Genomic DNA, 27565 nt, shown 5'->3' with positions numbered 1-27565 from the left:
GTAATTGTGACAGAAATGGCTGTTAGTGAGTGCTCAGGAGTGGAAAAATTCTAGAATTTAGGAAGAGTTTTTTGGATGATGTATGGGTCTATACACAGACTATGGGGTGATGTTGTCTGAGTCTCCAGTCAACTCTAGACCATTACAGGATAGAGCACTGACAGATAAGAACATAATAAGAATCACTGGATTAACCATGAGACTTAATGGGCCTGAGCTTTAGACATGATATCCCTATTAGGAGAGAAATAGGGCAACAATGTAGAACAAGAAATGAATGAGTGAAAGGATATTTGTTTATCATATATAAAGTTTTAATAGTTACTCATGAAGCTTTTATGGCTAAGGAACAAAATGAAGTCATAATCTAAGGCATTTTTCAATGCACTGGTGTGAATATTAGCTAGTTGAATTACAGCAAAGCAGGGAAATCTCTGCTATCGATTTCATGTCATCAGATGATATTCTTGATTTTCAGTTAGTGGTACCTAGTGGCCTGCTAGCATGATAGGTCTGTTAGGTCAGACACAGAGGGAAATGATTGCTTATTAAAGGAAATATAGATATATTCACACTCTTGAGTTTCATAATATCCAGGGGATGTTTCTAACACTGATCTGTCAACTTGATACATTTGGGAAACTTCATATGGCAGAGATGCTATTATTATGACATGGTAAATATGGCAGCTTTTGTTTTTAGACTTGAAATCAGAGGATAATATGAAAGATTAATGTGATCTAACATTTATTTTCATATATACTATGTATATTAATTATTTTCCTCCACTGAAATCAATTAAAACTGAAATTTCATAAGATCAATTGACAAGTGGGTAAGTTTATTTTAATGTAAGTCCATAATCTGACCATTGAAGTAATAAAACAAATGAGACAGAAAAGATAATAAAGAGGCATTTGGCCATTTTCTGTCACAGGCCATTTGGGCATTGTTGAGTCCTTGGTTTTCAGATAGACATCTCAAAAATCCTTGCTGAACCAACATGAAGTTTTTGATTTTTTTCAAGGTGGTGCACATTCACTTTCAGATTTTAGGAAGGACTTGTATGTTTAAGGGAAAGGAGTAAGAGATGAAAATCACACCACTACACAAGAACAGGATGGCTGCTAGAAATGCCAGTATCATAGCAATGCCAACCTGCTGAGTATGTGGGTAAAAGGGCATGTGGAAAGATGGTGGAAAAGCAATCCCCTCCTTGTTTATGATGGAGAAATAATTGCACAAGACAGCAAGGAAGACAAAGCTACTGCCAATGATGTTCAGAACTGCTGAAAGGCCAAAGGCATTGTAGGTGACAGTCTTCTCTTGTTTTCCCGTGTACACATTTCTAAGAGCATAAACAGCAGCTGCTTTTGCAACCAGCAAGAAAAGGCTGGTAGTCAACATCAGGTGCTGAGAAACACGAATATCCAAAGGAATGAAGGTGTCATGGTAGCTGTAATGGTAACACATTCTAATATTGCTGACGTTGTCATAGTGGTAGATGCAGGTTTTCCACACTCCAACAAAGGCCATACTAGGATAAGAGATCAGAGGTTCCTTTGCATACCACACTCGCCACTGTGGGAGGCCCATGGAGGTGATGCAAATAATCCATCCTATGGTGGACATAGCAAAACCTCCTACCTGGCGACTGGAACCTTTGTTGAACAATATCATGATGACAGTGAACACTGGACACCTGCAAAGAGATACAAGATAAAATAAAGACAGGCTCCTCAAGCCTGGGGCACTGTCAGTTGGGTAACTAGTAACAGGAGGGAATAAGGTTTATGTTTGAGAAAATGGGCCTTTGTTCTCGAAACTGTTATTGGGAATGTGGCCTGAGCAAACTATGAGAAGATCCTTCTAGAAATATTTACTATGGCTTGACAGTAAATTCTAACAGTTCCATTTCTGACTGCTGGTTCAGATAGACAATGAAGTTTGAATATAGATATTCAGCTGCAAAGATGATCACCAATGTGAAATATTGGGAAGTGTCAAGACCAGCATAACTTATGTTTTAAGTTCCAGGCCAGCCAGGGCTTCATAGTGATAGATATATATTAATATATATTAATACATATATTAATATAGCAAAATTAATAGATGATGAATTAGTTAATAATTAATTCATTAACAAAAAGTAATAGAAGATTCTGGTAAACAAATACAGTTTACTGCTCAGTGTATATTATCTTGGAGAATACTTACCACATGTCAAAAGAGATGAGAATTTAGGAACCTAAGAAAATGTTCACCTTGAAGCAAATCTAAAATACATAGAAACCAGTATGTGGTTAGAGCTCCATCTTCCCTCCAGTCTGCATCTACACCTGCAGCAGTGATGAATCAGCCCCACCCCACAGCTCTGCCTGCCTCCCAAGAGGCTGACTCTACAGGTGATACACATACTCCACTCCAAACCCCCACTCCTGCTGTAACCCCAGCAAGCCTAGCATCCCTGGGCTCTGTTGGAGCTCCATCTTCCTTCCATCCTCACCTACACCTGGAGCAGTCTTGGGTCAGCACAGTGCACCCCATCCCACAGTTCTGCCTGCCTCCCAGGAGGGCTGCTCTAACCTGACACACACAATTCTAACTGCCTCCTAGGAGTCCTGCTCCAACCTAGGATACCCAGGCTAACCAACACCAGAGACAACCAGAAGGTGAAAGGCACATGCAAGAACATAATCAATAGTAGCCAATACAATATGTCACCATTAAAACCCAGCACTCCTAGAATATCCAGTAAGCCCTGGATATTCCAACACAGCTGAAGAGCAAGACTATAACCTTAAATCCCATCTCATGAAGATGATAGAGGCCTTTAAAGAGGATATAAATAATTCCCTAAAGAAATACAGGAAAATTCAATCAAACAGGCAAGGAAGATGAATAAAATGGTCCAATACCTAAAAAGTAAATAGAAGCAGTAGAGAAAACACAAATGGAGGCAACCATGGGGTGGAAAGCCTAGGGAAGAGAACAGGAACTACAGATGCAAGGCATCACCAAGAGAATACAAGAATTGGAAGAGAGAATCTCAGGTGTAGAAGATACCATAGAAGAAATGGATACATCAATCAAAGAAGATACCAAATGTGAAAAGTTCTTAACTCCCTTCTCTGATCTCTGATTGGGTTAAAGACTAGATAGTTATACTCTCACAAATTCAACCTAAGTTGTTTAGCATTTAAGAAGATGTTCTAGATTTGAAAAGATTTTTTTTTATTAGACATTTTCTTTATTTACGTTTCAAATGTTATCCCCATTCCTGGTTTCCCTTCTGAAAATCCCCTATCCCATCCCCCCTCCCCCTGCTTCTATGAGGGTGTTCCCTCCACCCATCCACCCATCCACCCATCCACCCATTCCTGATTCCCCATCCTGACATTCCCCTACACTGGGGCATCGAGCCTTCACAGGACCAAGGGCCTCTCCTCCCATTGATAACCGACAAGGCCATCCTCTGCTACATATGGAGCCATAGGTGGCTCCATGTGTACTCTTTGGTTGGTGGTTTAGTCCCTGGGAGCTCTGGAGGGTCTGGTTGGGAGGTACTGTTGTTCCTCCTATGGGGCTGCAAAAACGTTCAGCTCCTTAGGTCCTTTTTCTAACTCCTCCATTGGGGACCCCATGCTCAGTCCAATGGTTGGCTGTGAGCATCCACCTCTGTATTTGTCAGGCTCTGGCAGAGCCTCTCAGGAGACAGATATATCAGGCTCCTGTCAGCAAGCACTTCTTGGCATCCACAATAGTGTCTGGGTTTGAAAGGATGTTTTAGGATGAAAATATAAGTTAGGATAGAAAATGATTTAGACACAAAACTCTAAACTCACCAAGAGAGGATGGATGATAGAATACTTTATTTAAGCTGCCAAATATAAGTGGACTGGACATTGTGAATGTATATTATATCTTATCATTTTCAAATCTTTCAAAATTATTATAATTGTTTGCAATTTATATTTGAAAGAAAAAGAGCCTTTTATTGAACTAAAATGGAGAATTGTATAGAGAGAAGACTAATCATAAAAGACTGGCATGGGTAACACTTAATGATTCACTGGCAACTGAAAATCAAATGAAAGAGCTAGAACCCTACTCATTTTCACTCTGACCTCATCACTGCTTGGAAAACTCTCCTAGGAATTCAAACTTTGTAGTTTAGATTAGATCATTTAATTGTACATAAGAATCTCAAGGAAAACATTCCTAATAAAGGGGAATACTTTAAGAATATACTGATCCATGGTTTCCAACTGGAAACTTGAAAATGGGTGTTATTATTTTTTCTACTTGTTTTAAAGGACATTTCAACTTTCAAAAATTAAATGAGTCAGATGTGGTGGTGCACAACTATAAATACTTGAGAGGCAGAGGTCATAGGATCATGGCTTGAGTCCAGCCTGGGATATTGAATATTGAAGTATTGTAAGACATATTTCAAAATAAAAACAATGGCAACAACAATAAAGCCAAATGAAGGCTTACTATATAGCTCAACTGGTTGACCTTTATATGCAAGACTTTAGATTTTTATAGCACTGTAAAAATAGTTATGCTTAGTATATTCATAAAATAGAAATTTGATACTGTATTTGATACTGTATTCATTTTAAAGTAAATAAACAATTGGCAATATTGCCAAAATACAATGCTCATTAATATAAAAAAAAGGTCCTAACTCAAAACAGTCTGGAAATTTAGGAGACTATGAAAAGATCAAACCTAAGAATAAGAGGAATAGAAGAGGATGAAGATTCAATTTCAAAAGGGCCAGAAAACATCTACAAAAAAATCATAGGAGAAAATGTTCCTAACCTAAATAAAGAGATGGCAATAAATGTACAAGAAGCCTACAGAACATCAAATAGATTGGACTAGACGAGAAAATCCTCTTGCCACATAATAATTAAAACACTAAATGTACAGAAGAAAGAAAGAATATTAAGACCTGCAAGGTAAAACTGCCAAGTAATATATAAAGGCAGACCTATCTGAATTACACCTGACTTCTCAATAGAGACTCTAAAAGCGAGAAGATCTTGGACAGATATCTTGCAGACCCTAAGAGACTGCAGATGCCAACCCGACTACTATACTCAGCAACCCTCTCAATCACCATAGATGGAGTAACCAAGATATTCCATGACAAAACCAAATTTAAACAATGTATTTCTACTAATCTAGCCCTAAAGAGGATACTAGAAAGAAAGCTCCAACCACAAGGAAGGTAACTACACCCAAGAAGACACAAGTAATTGATCATCTCACAGTAAAACCAAACGAAGAGAATCAAACACACACACGCACATGCACAGGCACACACACACACACACACACACACACACACACACACACGCACGCACAGCCATCAGTGGGAGGAGAGGCCTTTGGTCTTGTGAAGGTTCTATGCCCCAGTATAGGGGAATGCCAGGGCCAGGAGGTGGGAGTGGGTGGGTTGGGGATAAGGGGAAGAGGAAACTAGGAAAGGGGATAACATGTAAATGATGAAATGTAAATAAAGAAAATATCTAATTAAAAGAAATAAAAGAAGGAAGAGAAAGAGAGAGAGAGAGAGAGAGAGAGAGAGAGAGAGAGAGAACTCTCTACTCAAAGATCCTTTGGTCAGAGAAGAAATAAAGAAAATGAAGACTTTCTAGAATTCAATGAAAATGAAGGCACAACATGCCCAAACTTTTGGGACACAATGAAAGCAGTGCTAAGAGGAAAAGTCAGAGAACCAAGTAGCTTCATAAAGAAATTGGAGAGATCTCATAGTAGCAAATTAACAGCACACCTGAAAGCTCTAGAACCAAAAGAAGCAAACACACCCAAGAGGAATATTATGGGAGAAAATAGTCAAACTTAGGGCTGAAACCAACCAATTAGATACAAAGAGAACAATACAAAGAATCAACAAAACAAGCCAGGTCGTGGTGGCACACGCCTTTAATCCCAGCACTCGGGAGGCAGAGGCAGGCAGATTTCTGAGTTCAAGGCCAGCCTGGTCTACAAAGTGAGTTCCAGGACAGCCAGGGCTATACAGAGAAACACTGTCTCAAAAAACCAAAAAAAAAAAAAATCAACAAAACCAAGAGCTGTTTTTTTGACAAAAATCAACAAGATAGACAAACCCTTAGCTAAACTAACTAAAGGCAGAGACATTCAAATTAACAATATCAGAAATGAAAATGGAGACATTACAATAGAAACTGAGGAAATTTAAAAAGTCATTAGGTCTTACTTCAAAAGCTGTACTCCACAAAACTGGAAAATCTAAATGAAATGGATATATTTCCAGACAGATACCACATACAAAAATTAAATCAAGATGAGGCAAACTATCTGAACAATCCCATAACCCCCCAAGGAAATAGAAGCAACCATTAAAATCCCCCTCAAAAGCCCAGGGCCATATGGTTTAAGTACAGAATTCTACCAGACTCCAAAGAATAATACAAATATAAATAGAAACAGAAGGAATGCTACCTAATCCATTCTATGGGGCCACAGTTACCCTGACACCTAAACCACAGAAACACTCAACAAAAAGAGAACTTCAGACCAATTTCTCTCAAACCAAATCGAAGAACACATAAAAAGCATCATTCATCACAATCAAGTAGGCTTCATCCAAGGGAGGCAGGCATGGTTCAATATACAAAAATCCATCAACATAATCTACTACATAAACAAACTGAAAGAGAAAAAAATCACATGGTTATTTCATTAGATGCTGAAAAATACTTTGACAAAATCAAACACACATTCATGTTAAAAATTTGGAGAGATCAGGGTTTCAAAGCACATACATAAACATAATAAAAGCAATGTATAGCAAAGCAACAGCCAACATCAAATTAAATGGAGAGAAACTTGTAGCAATCCCACTAAAATCAGAGATTCCCTATTTATTCAATATAGTACTTGAAGTTCTAACTAGAGCAATAAGACATCAAAAGGAGATCAAGGAGACATAAGAAAAGGAAGAGTCGGGGGCTGGTGAGATGGCTCAGTGGGTAAGAGCACCCGACTGCTCTTCCGAAGGTCAGGAGTTCAAATCCCAGCAACCACATGGTGGCTCACAACCATCTGTAACAAGATCTGACGCCCTCTTCTGGAGTGTCTGAAGACAGCTACAGTGTACTTACATATAATAAATAAATAAATCTTTAAAAAAAAAAAAAAAAAAAAAAAAAAAAAGAAAAGGAAGAGTCGACCTTAGGCAAGAACTTAGCAGACATCTCACAGTCCCCAGAGGACTCTCCTGGGATCACTGGAGAGTGGAATGCAACATCTGTTCCAAAGCAACGGGGAGGGGCCTGTGCCAGCAGGAACAGGGACACAGGAAATCCGCCCAACCAGTGGCTGGGTTCATTCAGGTCGGCACCAGTCCTAGGTCACCTTAGGCACAAACTTAGTGGGTGGTCCCCAGAGGACTCTCTATGCCGCATGCGTCCTAGCACACCCAGGATCTTAGGATCAGTGAGGAGAGTCAGCCTCCTAAGAGGGCTCTGACCCCAGGACTCAGGTGAGAGCACCTGTATCTTGTATCCCAGGTCTCTCAGAGACCAGTCCACTCAGAAGAGCACACAGGCTGGCTACAGAAGCACCAGAGCTTCTTGGACAGGGTCCCTTTGGGCCTTCATCTTCAGCCAGGAGGCAGATCTGAGCACCAAACCTCTGTGCACCTTCCTTGCAAGAGGAGAGCTTGCCTGCAGAGAGTGCTCTTACCACTGGGATTCAGGAGAGAGTTGTACTCCCAGGAGTGCTAACAGAGGCTAACAGAATCACAGGAGGATCAAGCTGCAGCCAGAGACAGCTAGAACATCTTACAGCAGAGATTACCAGATGACAATAGGCAAACGTAAGAATCTTACTAACAGAAACCAAGACCACTCAGCATCATCAGAACACAATACTACCACCACAGCAGGTCCTGGATACCCCAACACACCGAAAAGAAAGATTTGGATTTAAAATCATATCTCATGATGCTGGTAGAGGACTTTAAAAAGGGCATTAATAAATCACTCAAAGGAATACAGGAGAACACTGCTAAAAAGGTAGAAGTCCTTAAAGAGGAAAAACAAAAATTTCTTAAAGAATTACAGGAAAACACAACCAAACCATCCAGTGATGGAATTGAACAAAAGCATCTAAGATCTAAAAAGGGAAGTAGAAACAATAAAGAAAACCCAAAGAGAAACAATTCTGGAGATAGAAATCCGAGGAAAGAAATCAGGAACCATAGATGTGAGCATCAGCCACAGAATACAAGAGATGAAAGAGAGAATCTCAGTTGCAGAAGATTCCATAGAAAACATGGACACAACAATCAAAGAAAATGCAAAATGCAAAAAGATCCTAACTCAAAACATCCAGTAAATCTAGGATACAATGAGAAGACCAAACTAAGATATAGATGAGAATGAAGATTTTCAACTTAAAGGGCCAGCAAATGTCTTCAATAAAATTGTAGAAGATAACTTCACAAACCTAAAGAAAGAGATGCCCAAGAACATACAAGAAGCTACAGAACTCCAAATAGACTGGACCAGAAAAGAAATTCCTCCCGACACATAATAATGCACTAAATAAACACAGAATATTAAAAGCAATAAGGGAAAAAAAGGTCAAGTAACATATAAAGGCAGACCTATCAGAATTACACCAGAATTCTCACCAGAGACTATGAAAGCCAGAAGATCCTGGACAGATGTTATACAGACCCTAAGAGAACACAAATGCCAGCCCAGGCTACTATACCCAGCAAAATTCTCAATTACCATAGATGGAGAAAGAAAAGTATTCCATGACAAAACCAAATTCACACAGTATCTTTCCATGAATCCAGCCCTTCAAAGGATAATAAAGGAGAACTCAAATACAAGGAGGGAAATTATGTTCTAGAAAAAGCAAGAAAGAAATCCTTCAACAAATCTAAAAGAAGACAGCCACAAGAACAGAATCCCAACTTTAACAACAAAAATAACAGGAAGCAACAATTACTTTTCCTTAATATCTCTTAAAATCAGTGGACTCAATTCCCCAATAAAAAGACATAGACTAAGAGACTGGGTACATAAACAGGACCCAACATTTTGCTGCATATAGGAAACCCACCTCAGGGACAAAGACAGACACTACCTCAGAGTAAAAGGTTGGAAAACAATTTTTCAAGCAAATGGTCCAAAGAAACAAGCTAGAGTAGCAATTCAAATATTGAATAAAATTGATTTTCAACCAAAAGTTATCAAAAAAGACAAGGAGGGGCACTTCATACACATCAAAGGTAAAATCTTCCAAGATGAACTCTCAATTCTGAATATCTATGCTCCAATTGCAAGGGCATCCACATGCATTAAGGAAACTATAGTAAAGCTCAAAGCACATACTACACCTCACACAAAAATAGTAGAAGTCTTCAACACCCCATTCTCATCAATGGACATATCCTGGAAACAAAAATTAAACAGAGACACATTGAAACTAACAGAAGTTATGAAACAAATGGATTTAACAGATATCTACACAGCATTTTATCCCAAAACAAAACCTTCTTCTCAGCACCTCATGGTACCTTCTACAAAACAGACCATAAAATTGGTCACAAAACAAGCCTCAACAGATACCAAAATATTGAAATTATCCCATGCATCCTGTCAGATCACCATGGAATAAGGCTGATCTTCAATAACAACATAAATAATAGAAAGCCAACATTCACATGGAAGGTGAACAACACTCTATTCAATGATAGCTTAATCAAGGAAGAAATAAAGAAAGAAATTAAAGACTTTTTAGAGTTTAATGAAAATGAAGCCACAACATACCCAAACTTATGGGACACAATGAAAGCACTCCTAAGAGGAAAGATCATAGCTCTGAGTGCTGCGAAAAAGAAACTAGAGAGAGCACACACTAGCAGCTTGACAGCACACCTAAAAGCTCTGGAACAAAAGGAGGCAAATTCACTCAAGAGGAGTAGACAACAGGAAATAATCAAACTCAGGGCTGAAATAAACCAAGTGGAAACAAAAGAAACTATACAAAGAACCAACCAAACCCGGAGCTTTTTTTGTTTGTTTGTTTTGAGAAAATCAACAAGATAGATAAACCCTTAGCTAGACTAACTAAAGGGCACAGGGACAGCATCCTAATTAACAAAAACAGAAATGAAAAGGGATCATAGCAACAGACCCTGAGGAAATCCAAAAAAAACATCATCAGATCCTACTACAAAAGGCTATACTCAACAAAACTAGAAAACCTGGATGAAATGGACAACTTCCTAGACAGATACCAGGTACCAAAATCAAATCAGGATCAGATTAACGATCTAAACAGTCCCATTTCCCCTAAAGAAATAGAAGCAGTCATCAATAGTCTCCCAACCAGAAAAAGCAGATGACCAGATGGGTTTAGTCCAGAGTTCTATCAGACCTTCAAACTATTCCACAAAATAGAAACAGAAGGTACTCCACCCAATTGGTTCTATGAAGTCACAATTACTCTGATACTTAAACCACCTAAAGATCCAAACAAGAAAGAGAACTTCAGAGCAATTTCCCTTATGAATATCGATGCAAAAAATCCTCAATAAAATCCTTGCAAACCAAATCCAAGAACACATCATAACAATCATCCATCATGACCAAGTAGGCTTCATCCCAGGGATGCAGGGATGGTTTAATATATGGAAATCCATCAATGTAATCCACTATATAAACAAACTCAAAGACAGAAACCACACGATAATCTCATTAGATCCTGAGAAAGCATATGACAAAATCCAACACCCATTCATGATAAAAGTCTTGGAAGGATCAGGAATTCAAGGCCCATAACTAAACATAATGAAAGCAATCTACAGCAAACCAGGAGCCAACATCAAACTAAATGGAGAGAAACTCCAAGCAATCCCACTAAAATCAGGGACTAGACAAGGCTACTCACTTTCTCCCTACCTATTCAATATAGTACTTGAAGTCCTAATCAGAGCATTTTGACAACAAAAGGAGATCAATGGGATACTAATTGGAAAGGAAGAAGTCAAAATATCACTATTTGCAGATGATATGATAGTATATATAAGTGACCCTAAAAATTCCACAAAAGAACTCCTAAACCTGAAAAACAGCTTCAGTGCAGTAGCTGAATATAAAATTAACTCAAACAAATCAGTGGCCTTTCTCTACACAAAAGATAAACAGGCTAAGAAAGAACTTAGGGAAATAACACCCTTCACAATAGTCACAAATAATATAAAATACCTTGGTGTGACTCTAACTAAGGAAGTGAAAGATCTGTATGATAGGAACTTCAAGTCTCTGAAGAAAGAAATTGAAGATCTCATAAGATGGTAAGATGTCCCATGCTCATGGATTGGCAGGATTAATATAGTCAAAATGTAGATTGCCGAATGCAATCTAAAGGTTCAATGCAATCCTCATCAAAATTCCAACTAAATTCTTCACTGAGTTAGAAAGAGTAATTTGCAAGTTCATCTGGAATAACAAACACCTAGGAGACCTGACCTCAAGGTGTACTACCGAGCAATTGTGATAAAAACTGCATGGTACTAGTACAGCAATAGACAGGTAGAACAATGGAATAGAATTGAAGACCCAGAAATGAACCCACACACCTATGGTCACTTGATCTTTGACAAGGGTGCTAAAACCATCTAGTGGAAAAAAGACAGCATTTTCAACAAATGGTGCTGGCACAACTGGTGGTTAACATGTAGAAGAATGCGAATTGATTCATTCCTATCTCCTTCTACTAAGGTCAAATCTAAGTGGATCAAGGAACTCCACATAAAACCAGAGACACTGAAACTTATAGAGGAGAAAGTAGGGAAAATCCTTGAAGATGTGGGCACAGGGAAAAAAAATTCCTGAACAGAACAGCAATGGCTTGTGCTGTAAGATCGAGAATCCACAAATGGGACCTTATAAAATTGCAAAGCTTCTGTAAAGCAAAAGACACTGTCAATAAGACAGAAAGGCCACCAACAGATTGGGAAAATATCTTTATCAATCCTAAATTTAATAGGGGACTAATATCCAAAGTATACAAAGAACTTAAGAAGCTGGACTCCAGAAAATCAAATAACCCCATTAACAAATGGGATATAGAGCTAAACAAAGAATTCTGAACTGAGGAATACTGATCATACTGAGAAGCACCTGATAAAATGTTCAACATCCTTAATCATCAGGGAAATGCAAATCAAAACACCCTGAGATTCCACCTCACACCAGTCAGAATGGCTAAGATCAAAAACTGAGGTGACAGCAGATGCTGGCGAGGATGTGGAGAAAGAGGAACACTCCTCCATTGTTGGTGGGATTGCAAGCTTGTACAACCACTCTGGAAATCAGTCTGGTGGTTCCTTAGAAAATTGGACATAGTACTACCGGAGGATCCCACAATATCTCTCCTGGGCATATATCCAGAAGATGTTCCAACCGGTAAGAAGGACACATGCTCCACTATGTTCATAGCAGCCTTATTTATAATAGCCAGAAGCTGGAAAGAACTCAGATGCCCCTCAACAGAGGAATGCATATAGAAAATGTGGTACATTTACACAATGGAGTACTACTCAGCTATTAAAAAGAATGAATTTGTGAAATTCCTAGGCAAATGGATGAACCTGGAAGGCATCATCCCGAGTGAGGTAACCCAATCACAAAAGAACTCACACAATACGTGCAAACTTCATATGCCTCAGTACAGGGGAACAACAGGGCCAAGAAGTGGGAGTGGGTGGGTGGGGGATTGGTTGGGGGTGTGTGTGTGGGACTTTTTGGATAGCATTGGAAATGTAAATGAAATAAATACCCAATTTATTTAAAAAAAGGGAAAAAAAAGAACTCACACAATATGTACTCACTGGTAAGTGCATATTAGTCCAGAAACTTAAAATACCCAAGATACAAGATACAATTTGCAAAACACATGAAACTAAAGAAGAACGAAGACCAAAGTGTGGGTGGACACTTTGCCACTTCTTAGAATTGGGAACAAAAGACCCATGGAAGGAGTTACAGAGACAAAGTTTGGAGCTGAGACAAAAGGATGGACCATCTAGAGACTGCCATACCCAGGGATCCATCCCATAATCAGCCTCCAAACGCTGACACCATTGCATACACTAGCAAGATTTTGCTGAAAGGACCCTGATATAGCTGTCTCTTGTGAGACTATGCCAGGGTCTGGCAAACACAGAAGTGGATGCTCACAGTCAGCTATTGGATGGATCACAGGGCCCCCAATGGAGGAGCTAGAGAAAGTACCCAAGCAGCTAAAGGGATCTGCAACCCTATAGGTGGAACAACAATATGAACTAACCAGTACCCCCCCCCCCGGAGCTCGTGTCTCTAGCTGCATATGTATCAGAAGATGGCCTAGTCGGCCATCAGTGGAAAGAGAGACCCATTGGTCTTGCAAACTTTATATGCCTCAGAACAGGGGAATGCCAGGGCCAAGAAGTGGGAGTGGGTGGGTAGGGGAGTCGGGGGGGGGAGGGTATGGGGGACTTTTGGAATAGCATTGGAAATGTAAATGGAGAAAATACCTAATAAATAATAATAATAATAATACAAAATAAAAATATAAAATAAGAAAAATGGAAAAAAAGAAAAAGAAAAACAAACAGAAGGAAGAAGAAGAAGAAGAAGAAGAAGAAGAAGAAGAAGAAGAAGAAGAAGAAGAAGAAGAGTCATTGCCATATTTAGATGTAGATGCTAGCAGAGATGTCATCAACACACTAGGAAAAATCCTGGTTAATTCATCAAGATGTGCACAAAGACCCAGGTGTATGGAACAGCTATTGAGGTTATAGCTGGGACAAAATGGAAAACCCAAAATACATCAATGAAGCATATGTGGTTACCATTGTATATTCCCACATACTACACAGCCACATTACATTATGTAGAATTATATCGAAAGGAACTTCTCCAAACTGCTTAATTTAAAGTGGAATTAAAAAATGTATCATTTGCCTAATCCTTTTTCTATTTGACAAAAAGGGGAAGAGATGAAAGCTAAAAATTATTTTAGAGAAGGAAGAAAATAATTGGTAGCAATATAGTGTTTTCTTTATCTTTTTCCTTGTATTTAAGACAGTTTCACTATGCAGCTCATGGTCAACTTGAAGTTCTGATTCTCTAAACTCTGACCCGAGGGGCATGAGATTTCAGGCACGTGTTACCATACAATTCCTAAGCACCCATAGAAATCTAATGTAGTGACTGTATCTGAAAATGTTTTATATTGTTTCTTTAATGTTTTATTTTTGTAATTTAATGTTTTAATGTTCAGTCTATATTTCTGTGCTAACTAATGGTTGCCTTTTTAAACAGTAAAACAACACTGGTATGAAGTTTTCTCCAGTGTGTACACCATTACATGAAGGTTCAGACAGCCACAGACACCCTGGACAGATTCCCCTGAAAATAAGAAGGGCAACTATATGAAGAACTTAGTTAGGCACAGTGTCTTTCTGAGGCCTGGGTTCCAAACACAGTAGCTTGTTCTCTCGTATCAAAACAACACATCTCTAATTGTGAGGATGTTCATGGTAGATCATCAGCAGGGCCGAGTCACTTTCTCAGGCCATACAACTGTGAAGTGAAAAGTACTTGGCATCAGACTAGTTTCTCAGGGTTTGAAAGTATTTGCAACTGGACATGTGATTTGCTTCAACCAATAGAAAGTTTCCAGGTATGAAATGTTCAAATCTATGACAAATATCTTTATGGTTGGGCTTGTGCTCTGTTTTACCTGCTAAGAACATGCCTAATTCACACAACTGTTTCTAACAACAAGATGAGGCCACATGGCATAGAGTGCAACTTGTACCACCTGCGGAGCCTATGAGCTCATAAGTTAATTAATACCTTATACTGTGCACTGCTGATAACATAATTATTACACATCACAGATTTAGACAATTACCTAATACAATCTGTGCCCCCTCACCATTGTCCTACTGCAAATAATAAATATATGATCAATAGCAGAGATTGCTTAAATAATTTAAGTCTCTCTCTTATAGTAGGGCTCTTCCTCTTCCTCCTGCTCTTTCTTCTTTCCCTTTTTTGACCCCTTTCTCCTCTTCTTCTTATTGCCGTCTTTTACCCTAACCTTTTCACCTCTTTCTACACTGCGTCTTGTTGTATGGCCCAGGTTGGTTCTGAATTCTCATCAATGCTCTTCTAGTATTTCAGATGTATGCTAACATGCCTGGTTTAGGTTATCCTTTTAGTGGAAAAGAATAGGAGATTCTTGGTTTAAAATAAAAACAAAACTTTTCCTCAGCAGGTTTTTGGACAATCAGCTTCGCATTTTGTAATGTGACCCATGCTCATGGGAAGGACTGACCACATGGAAGGAAGAGGAAGCTGTGGTGGCAGAGCAAGGACTTTGCAAGGTAAAAACTAGATTCATTTAACAAGAATCAACACTTTTGTGAAGGCTTTCATCCAACCAGTATTGGTAGGCTGTCAACACGCCATTTGTGTTCTCCAGTCTTGAACCTTGTCAGCCTTGACTCAACTGTTTTGAGGGAGTTATCATCTTCACCAAAGCCTCTGGCACCAACTTTGGCTTCTCTGGCTCAAGAAGGAGACAACATAAGCCTGTATACCCACACATGAATGTAATTGTGTGTGTATGTTTTGGGAATGCTGCAGTTACTGACGAAAAAAGAAACTCTCAGTACCTGGTCCAAACTCAGGAGAAAATGAAACAAATGATCTCTTGATAGGCCATGTAGTGGTATATAAACTTCAGGGCTAGGGCTTCTGGGGACTTCCTCACTGTTCTCAATGTATTTGGTTACAGAACCATCTTTTTCTGAGGAACTACACAAGGTCTATACACATTTAAAGTTAGGTCATAACCAAGCCATTGGTGGTTGAACTTTTTTATGCACTTCCGTGAACGTATATATCCTTTTTGGGAAAGTATCTCATAAAATCCTCTGTCCACTTTTTAAATTGAGCTGCTTGTTTTCCTACTTGGGTTTTGGGAGTGCTTTAGGTATCCAAGAAACAAAGCCTTTATCAGATGCATGTAGCCATGAAGAAGGTGTGCTAACACATGTTGGTGATCCCAGCACTCAAGAGGTGGAAACAGGAAGATCAGATCAAGACCTTAGTTTGGTCACACAGGAAGACTGATACGAAGCTAGGCTACATGAGACCCTTCTTATTAAAATAAGCCAACAAATCAAACACATGGCTTTCACATTTTTTCCCAGTTTCTATTTTGTCAACTGGAAATTAATAGGATGCCAATGTTTTCCTAGTGGATAAAACTCTATTTAGCATCTTCCATTTTAATTGATTAGAGGGGCATAGAACTTTGAAATTCTGCTTCAAATGTAGGTGCTAGTCAGTCCCTAGGACCTTTGACAAACTAGTGTGCTAACTTGTTTTTGTATCAGCTTGACATAAGCTATGATCATCTGAGAAGAGGAAACGTCAACTGAGGAAATAACTCAATCAGATTGGCCTGTAGGCAAGCCTGCTAGTGATTTTATTGGTTAATGGCTGAAGTGAAAGAGCCATGGAGGAGGGGTAATTTTGCCCCTGGGCTGGTGGCCCTGAGTTGTGTAAGAAAGCAGGTTAAGCAAGCCATGAGAAGGAGCAAGCCAGTAAACAACACTCCTCCATGGGGATTGCATTAGTTTCTGACTCCAGGGTCCTTACTTGAGTTCCTGCCCTGACTTCCCTAGATGATGGACTACAAGTGTAAGATAAAATAACCTGCCCCCAAGTTGCCTTTGGCTGTGGTGTTTTCTCCCAATAATAGAAAAGTAACCAATACATACAAGAGGGGGTCTTACATGCACTTGTGTGGTATGGTAATAGCAGGGAGGTAAATGCCACCAACCATGATAAAGGATCACATAAACAAAATAATGTTTTAAGGAAGGTAACTTCAAAATATTCCATTTGGTTCAGGAAACCAAGAATAAATGGACACACTTTTTCTTTTCCTTTCTTTTGTTTTTCTGTGATAGGATCTCAGAGTATATAGCACGGAGTGGCCAAGAACTTACTATGTAGACCAAGCTAGCCTCAGAACTCATGGCTATCCACTGCATCAGCTTCCCAAGTACTAGGATTAAAGGCATTTACCACCAGAACTGGCATGGGCATACTTTTAACCAAGTGTGTTACTTGGCTGGAAAATATTGTTTAAACTGTGACAAAGGAAAAAAAAACTTTATTTTGCATGTGTCTCAATATGTACAGGAGCTATTTAACAATTGTAATTGAATGTACTTAAAACATTGGTTGTTCATTTCACAGTTGGTTTTTAACCACTATGAAATCATTCATGTTTCTCACACATTAATAAGTTACCATCATCACTGATTTTTGCTTAGAGAACAACTTGATTGACACAATGAATGCTCACACAGTTGAATAAAAAAGGACAAAACAGCTCATGCCTGGCTGAACACAGAGGTGTAGCCAGTGTTAGCTTCTTCATGAGTTCTTTCTTTCACCCTTCTCCACCTTTTTCTACCCTTTTAATTCCCTAACACTAGAGAGAAGAGAAAAAAAAAAGATAGAAAAGAAAGGTGATGCGGTTATCATTAGACTACTTCCTGCTGACTAGGGACATTGAGTTCCCTGGGGCAGGTTTGATTTTCACCATTTAATTTTTTTCTTCCTCTTCCTTCTTTTCACATGACCACTTAAGAAAATTGTGACCAACAATAACCCACAGCAACCAAACAACAGCCCACCCCACCTCTCAGGGCCCTAGCATTTACGTATTCTAAAAAGTCCTCAGAATACAAAGCATCACAAAATCACAGTAACGATCTGCAGCTGGCAAAAATCACACCCCTGCTAAAGCAAGACAAACAAGACAAATCATAGTTAGCTGCTGTGGACAGTGAAGCAACTCTTTATCCCACACCTAGGATTAAAACAAAACATATTCTTATAATATTCTGGGGTTTTTTTTTTAAAAGAAATAAAAATTCTCATTACACAAAGGTCTCTCCTCTTCTTCACCTTAGGGATGTGCTGTGTATCTAGACATAGGAAGAATGACAGTCTTATGTCAGCAAAGGACTGCTCATATGTTGTACTGTTGATCCATCTCTCACCCATCCTAGGGATCTTGCCAGTCAGCAGAGAGCTCATATCCTGGGTAATCCATGTAATAATAAACACTGCTGAGCAATCCAACAGAAACACAAAGCTAAACTACCACACATTGATGGGATGTTACCACCTTTCTAGTACTCTCTAGGAAATTAACACATAGGCTGGAGTTCTCTCAGGTACTCCCAGACATAGAGTCATGTACCTTTGGGGACCAGCCTTGCTTCTTTATTCCTTTTACCCACATCTTTGTTCCACATGAAAAGCATAACCATTCCAGATTGTAATCTAAACAATGTAATGCACTATTTCTGATTGTCACAAAGAATTCCTGTACACAGTCCACCTTAGTTGCCTCAGGATTAAAAATACTTTTTAAAAGTTTTAAGAGTTATTTATCTTTATTCCATCTCTGTAAATATTTTGCCAACATCTTGTGTACCTTATAAATGCCTAGTGCCTGCTGATGTCAGAAAGAAGTTTTGGATCTCTCCTAGCCAGTGTTATATGCTATGAAGAGACACCATGAACAAGGCAACTCTCAAAGTATTTCATTGGGACTTGCTTACAGTTTTGGAGATTTAGTTGATTATCATCATGGAAGAAAGCATGACACCATGCAGGAAGACATTGTGCTAGAGGAGTAGTCGAGAGCTAATGTGATGAGGCAAAACAATGTAGAGGTTCCTCCATCTTATATTCTTGATAATGCCATTTCAAGTTTAACTGGAATTTCATCTCCTTGATGGAGAATACCATGGAAAACTATCCAACTCTGCTCAAGAAGCCAAAGGTCAGGGTGCCCTAGTTAACTTATCTTAGTTTCTGTTAAAACTTCCTCTTTGTATGAATCCCCTCCCCCCAAATAACTGCTTATCTAAGTTTCTGTTAAAATGACTTGCTTCAAACTGCTTCCTTCTTCAAAGCCCCAACATATGGTTGCCAAACAGATTGCCAGATTGTGGTTTCTGCCTTTAAAAATGCTATGTTCTGAACACTTATGGCTATACCCAGAGAAATCTCAGTGAGCAAGCTTCTCTCATGTTAGAGAAGATTGCAAAGTGAGCTAAGCATTTAGAGAGCTTGTGAATAGAGGTAGAAGTGCTCGGGAAGCAAAAAGAGCCAGTGGGGGTATAATTGCTTATATTCTCACACTCATGGTGCTCTCCATGTTGCTATTGAGGCATGATAGGAAGACGGGAACTATTATGGGAACATGAGAAGGGAGAGCCATCCCTAACCCAAGAATCTAGTTGAAGCCTTTGCTAGCAGAGAAGCAAGAATTCCAGCATAATTAACATCTGCTGCAGATGTCTCTCCTTTCCCAGATACATACCTGCCATTTTCTAGGAATCTCACCACAGATCTCATTTATAGGCAAAGGCCATGTGCTCAAAGCCCTTGTAAACCTTCATGGTTCCCTGCTTTACCTTATCAAGTGATCATACTATTCAAGGCAGCTCTAGCAGCACCCTATGCACTCACACACTGAGACAGAGAGAGACAGAGACACACACAGAGAGAGACAACAAATTAATAAACCAAAAAGAGTAAGGTCTAGGTGTCTATGGTCTGGTCCGAAGCATCCAGCTGCCCGGGACTAATACCCGATGTATGGCACCACAGGAACCGGCTCCTGGACCCAGATAAAGGGCCCCCTCCACTCCTCTTGGCCAGGCATAAGATCCCCTGCTTCGAGAATGGCTACCAGTCGATATGAACCTGTGGCTGAAATTGGTGTCAGTGCCTATGAGACAGTGTACAAAGCCCGAGATTCCTACAGTGGCCACTTTGTGGCCCTCAAGAGTGTGAGAGTTCCTAATGAAGGAGCAGCTGGCTGGGGCCTTCCCATAAGCACAGTTCGTGTGGTGGACTTATGAAGGAGGCTGGAGACCTTGGACATCCCAATGTTGTACGCTGGTGGATGTCTGTGCTACTTTCCAAACTGATCAGGACATCAAGGTCACCCTAGTGTTTGAGCACCCTAGTGTTAGACCAGGACCTAAGGACATATCTGGACAAAGCACCTCCGCCAGGCTTGCCAGTTGAGACCATTAAGGATCTGATGTGTCCATTTCTAAGCGGCCTAGATTTTCTTCATGCAACCTGCATTGTTCACCAGGACCTGAAGCCAGAGAACATTCTAGTGACAAGCAATGGGACGGTCAAGCTGGCTGACTTTGGCCTAGCCAGAATCTACAGCTACCAGATGGCCTCACGCCCATGGCTGTTAGGCTCTGGTACCCAGCTCCTGAATTCTTCTGCTGTCTGCATACGCAACCCCTGTGGATGTGTGGCGCGTTAGCTGTATCTTCACAGCGATGCTTCGCTGGATGCCTCTCTTCTGTGGAAACTCTGAAGCTGACCAGTTGGGATCTCATTGGTTTCCTCCAGAAGACGACTGGCCTCCAGAGGTGTCTCTACCTCACAGAGCCTTTGCCCCCAGAGGGCCTCGGTCAGTGCAATCAGTGGTGCCAGAGATGGAGGAATCAGTAGCGCAACTTCTGCTGGGAATGCTGACCTTTAACCCACATGAGCAAATCTCTGCCTTCTGAGCCCTGCAGCACTCCTTTCTGAACAAGGAGGAAAGTGACATGGAGTGAGAAGTCTTTCTCAGTCTCGGAGGAGAGAACCCTGCTGAAGCGGCAGCCTCTGCCTTCCCCTGAGGCTGTGGAGTCCTCCAGTTTTTGCAGAGAATATTTTAAGCCTTAAATGACAACTCCCCACCTCTCCTTATGAGATTTAACCCCCCATTCCTCTATACTAAAGGGCAGGCGAATCTGTCTTCTTCCCTCCCTGACTTATATTGGGATCTTTTTTTGTACAGGAAAACAAGACCAAGAAAAATAAAAAATTTTAAAAAAGAGTAAGGTCTATCTAGTCAGGTTTGTCCCCACAACAACCCCACTTCTTGGCAACAAATTCTGTCTTGTTCATTTCCTGGCTGGGGTGATAAAATCCTCTGATAATAGGAACTTAAGGATGAAAAAGGTTGTTTGACTCACAATCCCAGTGATGCATTCTATCACTGTGGGGAATTTCAGGAGTTTGGCACTTGAGGTAACTAGTCACATTGCATCCACTCCACTAGAGAAAAATGATTTTTTCCTTTGCAAGTGAATGTCAGTTGATGATAGCTTCATGGTTAGAGATAAGAACCTCTTCTCCTCTCTCAACACTGGGACCCCATATGGTTTGGACCTCTGCAGATCTTATAATGCTTAGTTACTCTTGCAAATGCAGAACAAAAGAGTTTCTACTATTCACTGTCTATATATCACTGAGTATTGTCTGTTGAAGCAATCTACCTTGGAAGAGGGGGTTTTATCATTAATTTTTTAAATTAGGTATTTTCTTCATTTACATTTCAAATGCTATCGCAATATCATTAATTTTTATTTTTATTTCTTCAAATGCTTCTAATATGTAAGCGTTCATGTGAAAAATATATGTTTCATCCAATAAAATTTGAACATTGGGTTTTCGAGTATATTAAGAGATTATTGCCAGCTATGCTGGTATAGACCTATATAATCCCAGCACTTGAGAGCCTGAGGCAGAAGATCACAAGTCCAAAGGCAACCTGGGTGTCATAGTGTGAGTCTGTCTCTTTTTTAAAAGATCAAATAAAAAGAAGAGGTTAGAAGGAAATGGTCAGCCTTTTTGGTGTTAAAGTGGCAACATGGCTATGGAGGAGGAGTGCCTTCACACTTACAAAATGCATAGTGTCCCTTCTGCTATAGCTCTGAGCTATCCTATGGATGCAAGTCTTATGTAAAAAGGCCAACCGGTGACCAAGGACATCAACAAATTGAGGTGTAATTGCAAGGATGGGAGTTGTAACAAGGACACTAACTTTGTGGGAAACGTGATCCCAAATCACCATGGAAATAGTCAAATCTTCCAAGATGAACGTGTTCCCAAGGAAAAAGAAGGGAAACACGTTCCCACTAAATAAAAGTAAGAGATCCTTAGCTACATCAATGTCCAGAAAAGCTTGAGACCAGTACCAGGTATTGAACAATTTAAATATTCAAAGGGATGAAGGAGTTGTGTTAGGGATATTGGTGACATACTTGGATATAGCTGAAAAAGCTGTTATAGTGGTAGATGCAGATTCTCCATATTCCCACTAAAGCAATGCTGGGCTTGGAGTTCATGGATTCTTGAAAGTACCATACTCATCACTGAGGAAGACCCAATGGAGACACTGCAGAGAATGTATGCTAGGATGGCTGGAGCAAATCCTTTTATCTGGAGATTGGTATCTTTTCTGAGTTGCATCATGGTTACAGTGAACACTGGGAAACTGCAAAGAAATGCAGGAAAACATGAGAATGAGCTCTTTAGGCCTGGGACAGTGCCCCCTGGGGAAGCTGTAACTATAATTTTTTTCTATGCCTATATTTAATGATGGTTCTTAAACACTTTAACCTCCACCAGAAGTAGTAGAAAAGAAAGGATATGGGAGGAGTGGACCTCTTTAGAAATGGTTCTTTGGATCAACTCCCATCTATGTTATCTGGAAATTGACAGTTCAGTTCACAGGTCAGCAGCAGCAGTTCCATACACTCACAAACATTTCACAGATACACCAACAGCCCAGTTCAGTAGAGTCGGGAGAGCAAAAATGATTCAGGAGCCATGGCACTACCTAGCAGACAGCCAGGCCTCAGCCTTGGCACAAATCAACAGGAGGACCTGGAGGGACATCAGGAAAAGTTCTCAACTATGCCTCTCTCAGTGAAGTGAAGAGCAGCAAAGATTTTAGACCAACAATCATTGCACAGCTAGCTTTTAAAGCAAGCCTAGCTCAATCTCCTTCACTGTCCATTGAGTCTTTTATACTCCCTCCAAACATCACGTGTCCTCCATGGGTCTTGCCTCACCACATGTGTCTGTCTTAGCTGACATCACTCTGCCAATCAGCCCGAGTCTGCAGAAATGGCAAGAAACTGCAGCACACCACTAGAAGTTTTTTAGTGCATTTCTCTCTATGAAGTCCCAACAAATGGAGCTCAACTATGCAATGTAAGGTGAACCAATACATGCATGTTGTTAGTGAAGAATCCTTCATCACATGTCCTTTCACGTGCTTGCTTTAGCAGAATATCCTTTCTCCCATGTCTGCTTCAGGAAAACACTCCTTCATGTGTTTGCCTTAGCAAAACACCATCCAACACAACTGACTTTCCAAAGAAACCTTAAGTTTCCACTTCAGGAAGCAAACCAGGAAGGAAGGGTTATAATGAGAAAATGTGGTTTGAGCAAACTAAGAGAAGGACAATATTTACTTGCAGGGAGATAGCCAACACACCCTCTAACGTTTGCCACAAATATTTAGAAAATAGTATGGTCACCACAGCACTATTTTTCATACTGAAAATGAGAGACCACTCTCCAGAGATGTATGCCAACATTATGGATGCAAGTGGAGTCATGCATTCAAATTATAATTTTTGGAGCTCACTGCCTTTCACTTAACTTTTTTTGGGGGGGAGGGGGGCGGGCTCGCCTAGAACTGTGCCCTCAGGATGGCCTTTAATTAGCATTCTTGCTGCATCTCCTTCCCTTCCCTCCCATTCCCTAGTGCTGGCATTAAAGGCATGAGACTTATCAAATCACAAGCATCATTTTCCCAAAGTTCACCCATTTTGTATCACATGCCAGAAGTTTGTTCTTTTTCACTCTATTTTTTCAGGGTATAGATGAAACAGGCTTTCCCTTCTCACTCATCAAGTTTGGACGTCTGGATTAGCTCCAGGTTTTACCTATCATGAATAATATGATAAAAATGAACATACATATATAAAACCTTGTAATGATAGACAATCGTGTTTCTCTTGAGGCTATCTTATAAGAGAAGAACTAAAGAAATGGCATGGTGTCTAGTTCATTTACTAAACGTTTTCACCCAGTGGTTGCACAATTTAATATTTCCAGTAGCAAGACAAGAAGACTCAATCTTGTTCATATCTCAGTACATTGGCTATTTCAAGAAAACATCAATATACCCATGCCAATAAATTATGAATGATTTAAAAACTGCCAATTAATAGAGTATAAACTTTTGGTCCAATTAACTTAATACTTAGTATACATTTTCTTGAAACAGCCTGTTCACTGGACTACCTAACACATATCAAATGTAAGACAATCTAGGAGCAGAGCTGGGATTTAGGAAGATAATGTTCGTCTGTAGGCAAATGTAAAATACAGAGAAAAGTGTAAGTACATGCTTATTATAATGGTTAGTTTGATTGTCCACTTAACCAATTTAGAATCACCCAACTGGAAAGGGAATCTCCGTGAGGAAGTATATTTATTTGTGTTGATTAGGTTGCTTATTGACATACTTGTAAAGGATAGTATTATTATCTTAATTAAATTGGATGACCAACCCATTATGGATGTCATCAGTTCTTAGGAATGGATTCTGAACTGTATCAGAGTAGAGAAAGTTATCTGAATGCTAGTATGAACGCAAGAATTCATTGAGTGGGGACGTAATGTAATTGTTTCAAGTCCCTGCCCTCTTGACTTTCCCACAGTGATGGAACTTGATCCAGCATAACTATATTTCTATTTTTTATTTGCTTGTTTGTTTGTTTTTTCAATTTTTATTAGATATTTTCTTCATTTACATTTTAAATGCTATCCCGAAAGTCCCCCATACGCTGCGCCCCACCCCCCTACCCCCCCCCCACTCCTACTTCTTGGCCCTGGTGTTCCCCTGTACTGGGGCATATAAATAACTATGTTTCTAAATATGTTGCTTTTGTGGTATTATTTTTATCATTGAAATAGTAAGAGAAGCTAAGACATATAGTATAATTGTTAGGTTTTTAAATTTTGTCTATCATGAGATACGTTATATAGATGTAAACAAATAAACAAAAAACAAGGATCAGTTGAATCCTGGGATTGGGATTAAGGGCAATTTTATTTCCTTTTTGCTTTAAGGCTAAAAATCCACCACACTTGGGTTGTTTTATTTTGTTTGTTTTGTGCTTTTGTTTTTCTGGGGCTGGGTTACATGGCATAGGTCAGAATTTTTTCAAAATCAATACATAGTCCACATTGACCTCAAACTCAAAGAAATTTATGTGCCTCAGATTCCCTTATGTTGGGATTATGGCTATGCACTTATATTTGGTGTTCTGGATAGTTCTATATCAACTTGACACAAGCTAAGGTCATCTGAGAAGAAGGAACTGCAATTAAGAAAATGTCTTCATGGTATCTGGCTATAGGCAAGCCTGTAGGGCATTTTCTTACTTACTGATTGTTGTGGGAGGGCTCAGCCCATTGTGGATGATAACATCCTTGAGCAGGTGGCCCTGGGTTCTATAAGAAAACAGGCTGAACAAGCCATGATGAGCAAGCCAGTAAGCAGCACTCTTCCATGGCCTCTGTATCAGCTTCTGCCTCCAGGTTCCTGTCCTGCTTGAATGCTTGTCCTGACTTCCTTTGATGATAGACTACAGTGTGGGAATATAAACCAAATGAGCCTGTTCCTCCACCAGTTGCTTTTGGTCATGGTGTTTCATCATAGTAGTAGTAATCAAGATCTGTTCTCCAGTAGTGGAGACTGAAGTTAGGGCACCATGCATATTAGGCAAGCACTCTACAACTGAACTATTTCCCAACAATCTTGACATTTATGTTTTAAGACAGGTCTTGAATGGTGTCCAGGCTGGCTCTGGTATACCGAGTTGCCTGGAAGAAGCTCTCTTTGCTGTGCTTTGCTTGTTTGGTCTAACAGTGGACTCATTGTGGAGATCAGGCTGGCCTCATCGTGGAGCTCAGACTGGATTTCAAGCCCTATTCCCCTTTCCTTTGCTTTTATGTACCTGGCTACTATGGTACAGCTATGGTAACAGTGTTTAGAAGGAAATGAACACAAATGTTTAATAAATTCACAGGCTGCCTCTGTCATCCAGGGGCAGGTGAGGGAAGAAGTGCAGACTGTTCCTGGGGCAAAAATTCCTATTGAAGAGTTCATTCTGTAATGAACTGGTATCAGCACATGTGTCTCAGGCTTGGTCCTACTTCTAAAACCTCTAACAGAACCAAAAATTCCAGGAATCAAATGGCCTCTCAGAAAAGAGGAGGGATCATGGTTAGATAAATCACAAGGGAGTAAAAGAAAGTCCTCCACTGTATGTAAATGGAGCTAGAAGAACCTATAGGGATCCTTAGAACATGGTAGCATAATGGTAATGACAAAAAAAGAAAATAGTATAATCTTGGGTGCATTTTTAATCCAGTTATATATATTCTTTCTGGAAGGAGGTCTGAGCTTTGAAGCCAGAAATGACAGCTTGAGCAGGTAGTCCAGAGCAGAACATCACTTATTGGGACAGTAGTAGAACAGTTAAAGATCTAAATTCAAAATTCAAGTGTGGCTTCTACTGAATATATTAACTCTTTCACATAATGCTGTTTTTCAACAAAACAACAAAGTTTGAACCCCAGCAACTTAAAGCTCCTTTGTTGGCTAGCTTCTATGGCTGTTGCCAAAATATACCAGAGAATGACTTAATGGGGTCCAGAATTATTAACTTTGGTTTAGTTTCAGAGATCTGAAACCATAGTCCTTGGCTGCTTGGATACAGGATATTCAGTGAGGCAGACTATGACTATGACCATGGTGGGGTCAGGTGACAAAGGCAACTCAAGCCATAGTGATCAGGATTCAAAGACAGAGAAAAGAATATGGATGAGTAAGTAATATCTCCAAAGGCATATGACCTGGGATCTACTTCCTTCTCAAACATACTAGCACCAACAACTAGAGACCAATGCTTTAATACAAGAGCCCTTTGCAGGGACAGGCCACTTCCAGACTATACAACCATATTAAACTGGGGGCTAATATACAGGTGATAGACTATTGTTCCCATTTATAGATTTGGTAAGGAGAAAATTTCTCACATGGGTAGCACATAGAGGAAGCTTGAGGACAAATGAAATACACTGGTCAGAAAGGTCAAATACCACATAATTCAACTAAAGAGGTTCCTGATCAAGTCAACTCTGCCAAGACAGAAAGCAGAATGGTTACGGGTATTAGAAACTGTGAATGTAGTCATAGCCATAGAACCATACACTAAGAAAGGTAAATGGTAAACAGTGATATGTATATTTAGTCACATTGATCAGAGTACAACAAAGATGGATCTACTAACCAATGATGCTGTCCTCATAATAACCAGGGACCAGTGATGTAGCAGAGTGTGCCTCTAACTGAGCCAGGAGGACTGATGAGGACTCAGCTCTCATCGAGTGTCCTTGGAGTCTCATTACTGCCTTCACACTGACCTGTGAGCTCTTGACCTGCTTCGCAATTCTAAGAATTCTATTGTGTCATCAAATTCCAATTCTGAGCTTATCTCCCCATTTTC

The 27565-nt window shown here is 39.8% G+C and overlaps 1 protein-coding gene and 1 pseudogene across 4 annotated transcripts; one reads left to right on the top strand and one right to left on the bottom strand.

The window, feature by feature from the left end:
- Positions 1–815: 815 nt before the first annotated feature.
- On the bottom strand, positions 816–27486 carry Cldn34a (claudin 34A). Of its 4 annotated transcripts, none has more exons than XM_006528963.3 (3): positions 27350–27486; positions 22235–22467; positions 816–1702 (listed from the first exon to the last, which is right to left on the bottom strand). In XM_006528963.3, the coding sequence occupies exon 3, from the start codon at positions 1678–1680 to the stop codon at positions 1045–1047; it is 636 nt and encodes a 211-aa protein (XP_006529026.1). In that variant the 5' UTR covers positions 1681–1702; positions 22235–22467; positions 27350–27486; the 3' UTR covers positions 816–1044. The 4 variants fall into 4 exon arrangements, with proteins under 4 accessions (XP_006529026.1, XP_006529023.1, XP_006529024.1 ...); XM_006528960.3 differs by lacking the exons at positions 22235–22467; positions 27350–27486 and adding exons at positions 2218–2276; positions 10411–10441; XM_006528961.3 differs by lacking the exons at positions 22235–22467; positions 27350–27486 and adding exons at positions 2218–2276; positions 2507–2739.
- Positions 19762–20860, top strand: Gm7158 (predicted gene 7158; annotated as a pseudogene).
- Positions 27487–27565: the final 79 nt, after the last annotated feature.

This window comes from Mus musculus, chromosome X (genome assembly GCF_000001635.26).
Source record: "Mus musculus strain C57BL/6J chromosome X, GRCm38.p6 C57BL/6J".
In the NCBI taxonomy this organism is placed as follows: Eukaryota; Metazoa; Chordata; class Mammalia; order Rodentia; family Muridae; genus Mus; species Mus musculus.
Note: the sequence above shows the minus strand (reverse complement) of the source record. Positions and strands in the feature narration are given on the sequence as shown.